The sequence below is a fragment of the Empidonax traillii genome, unplaced genomic scaffold, assembly GCF_003031625.1.
Source record: "Empidonax traillii isolate 1590-97213 ecotype Southwest subspecies unplaced genomic scaffold, ASM303162v1 scaffold3849:size10753, whole genome shotgun sequence".
NCBI lineage: Eukaryota > Metazoa > Chordata > Aves > Passeriformes > Tyrannidae > Empidonax > Empidonax traillii.
The window spans coordinates 8594-10753 of NW_020959042.1; the positions used below are offsets into that span (position 1 = coordinate 8594).

General features: G+C 60.2%; 1 protein-coding gene across 1 annotated transcript; it reads right to left on the reverse strand.

Annotated features, from left to right (window-relative positions):
* Nucleotides 1–42: 42 nt before the first annotated feature.
* Nucleotides 43–2035, reverse strand: LOC114072743 (clusterin-like; the record flags this gene model as incomplete). Its single annotated transcript, XM_027910602.1, has 2 exons — nucleotides 43–172; nucleotides 1600–2035. Coding segments are annotated over 2 exons (566 nt in total), but the record flags the coding sequence as incomplete, so codon positions are not given.
* Between the last annotated feature and the right edge of the window lie 125 nt (nucleotides 2036–2160).

The following is a 2160-nucleotide window of genomic DNA, read 5'->3' on the forward strand; positions in this document are numbered from 1 at the left end:
TCCCATCCCATCCCATCCCACCCCATCCCACCCCATTCCCACCGCATTCCCGGCTCACCCACGGCCAGGATGTCCCGGCACTTGTCGCACTCGTCCCTCATCCTGAGGCAGCCGGCGGAATTCCTGCGGATCTCCTTGCACACCATGCGGTCGTTGCTGAAGTTGCGGGACTCTGTGGGAATCCCAACCCCCCCCCAAAACCCCCTCGGGGTGAGGAGGGGTCCCCCCAGCCCCGGGTTATTCCCGAGTCATTCCCGGCCAACCCCCCTCCCCTCCCAGGGGCCGTAAAAATCCTTTTCCCATGGAATGTTGAGCCCTCCCCTAGGGCGGCGTTTGCAGACGGTGACGGCGCCGGCTGCGCCGATCCCAAAACAAACACCTTCCCGGGATGGCAGCCCAGGCTGAGGGGAGGGGAATATCCCAAAAAAACCCAGCCCAGAACATCCCAAAAAACTCAGCCCAGAGCATCCCCAAACCCCAGCCCAGAACATCCCAAAAACCCCAGGCCAGAACATCCCAAAAACCCCAGCCCTAAATATCCCAACCCAGCCCTAAATATTCCAACCCAGCCCAGAACATCCCCCAAAAAATCCCAACCCTAAATATTCCAACCCAGCCCAGGACATCCCAAAACCCCAGCCCTAAATATCCCAAACCAGCCCAGAATATCCCAAAACCCCATCCCAGAACATCCCAAAATCCCAGCCCAGAACACCCCAAAATCCCAGCCCAGAACACCCCAAAATCCCAGCCCAGAACACCCCAAAATCCCAGGCCAGAACATTCCAAAAACCTCAGCCCTAAATATCCCAAACCAGCACAGAACATTCAAAAAAACCCCCAACCCTAAATATCCCAACTCAGCCCAGAACATCCCCAAAAAAATTCCAACCCTAAATATCCCAACCCAGCCCAGAACATCCCAAAACCCCAGTCCTAAATACCCCAACCCAGCCCAGAATATCCCAAAACCCCATCCCAGAACATCCCAAAATCCCAGCCCAGAACACCCCAAAATCCCAACCCAGAACATTCCAAAAACCTCAGCCCTAAATATCCCAACCCAGCCCAGAACATCCAAAAAAAACCCCAACCCTAAATATCCCAACTCAGCCCAGAACATCCCAAAAAACCTATCCCAGAACATCCCAAAAACCCCAGCCCTAAATATCCCAAATCAGCCCAAAACATCCCCCCAAACCCCATCTCAAAACATCCCCAAACCCCAGCCCAGAACATCCCAAAAACCCCAGCCCAGAACACCCCCAAACCCCATCCCAGAACACCCCCAAACCCCAGTCCTAAATATCCCAACCCAGTCCAGAATATCCCAAAAAACCCCACCTCAGACCATCCCAAACCCCACCCCAGACCATCCCAAACCCCACCCCAGACCATCCCCAACCCCCAGCCCCGCAAACAGCGGCCCCTTTGTCATTCCCAAACTCCCAGGGGAACCCCCCGGGGTGTCCCGGCGGGGCTGAGCTCATCCCCTCGAACCCAAACAAGCAGGAGGAGGGATCGGGATCGGGACCGGCACCGGCACCGGCACCGGGAGAGGGGTGGGACTGGATTTCTGGGAATCTCATCCCGCCTTACCCGGCCCGAACCCGCCCCAGGGGCGCTCCCAGCTCCCCTGGGCCTCCTCCAGCATGCGCTGGGTCATCTCCAGGAGCGGCTGGAAGAGGTGCTGGAAGCCGCGGTGCGGGGGGTGCGGCAGGAACGGGTGGAGATCCCGGGAAAAGCGGCGGCGCTGCGGGAGGAGCCGCACCCGCTGCAGGGGGAGGGGGGCGCGGAAGGACTCGCGGAACCCCCCGAAGGGCGCCTGGAAGAAGGGCAGGGCCCGGCCGTGGAGCTGGGAGCTGTCCTGGAAGAGGCCGTCGATGCCGTCCTCCAGCAGCCCGAAGCGCTCCTCCAGGTCCTCGAGCTGCCGCTCCTGCCGCTCGTCCCGCTCCAGCAGCGAGTCCAGGCGCTCCCCGTTCACCCAGATGGAGAAGGGCGACGAGTGGTTCAGGAATTCCTCCAGCTGGGAACGGCACCGGGGTCAGGGAGAGCTCAGCCCCATTCCCAACATCGCGGGGGGCCGGGGGACCCCTCACCTGCCCACCCTCTGGATAATGGGAATGGGAGAGGGGTCAGGGAGAGCTCAGCCCCATTCCC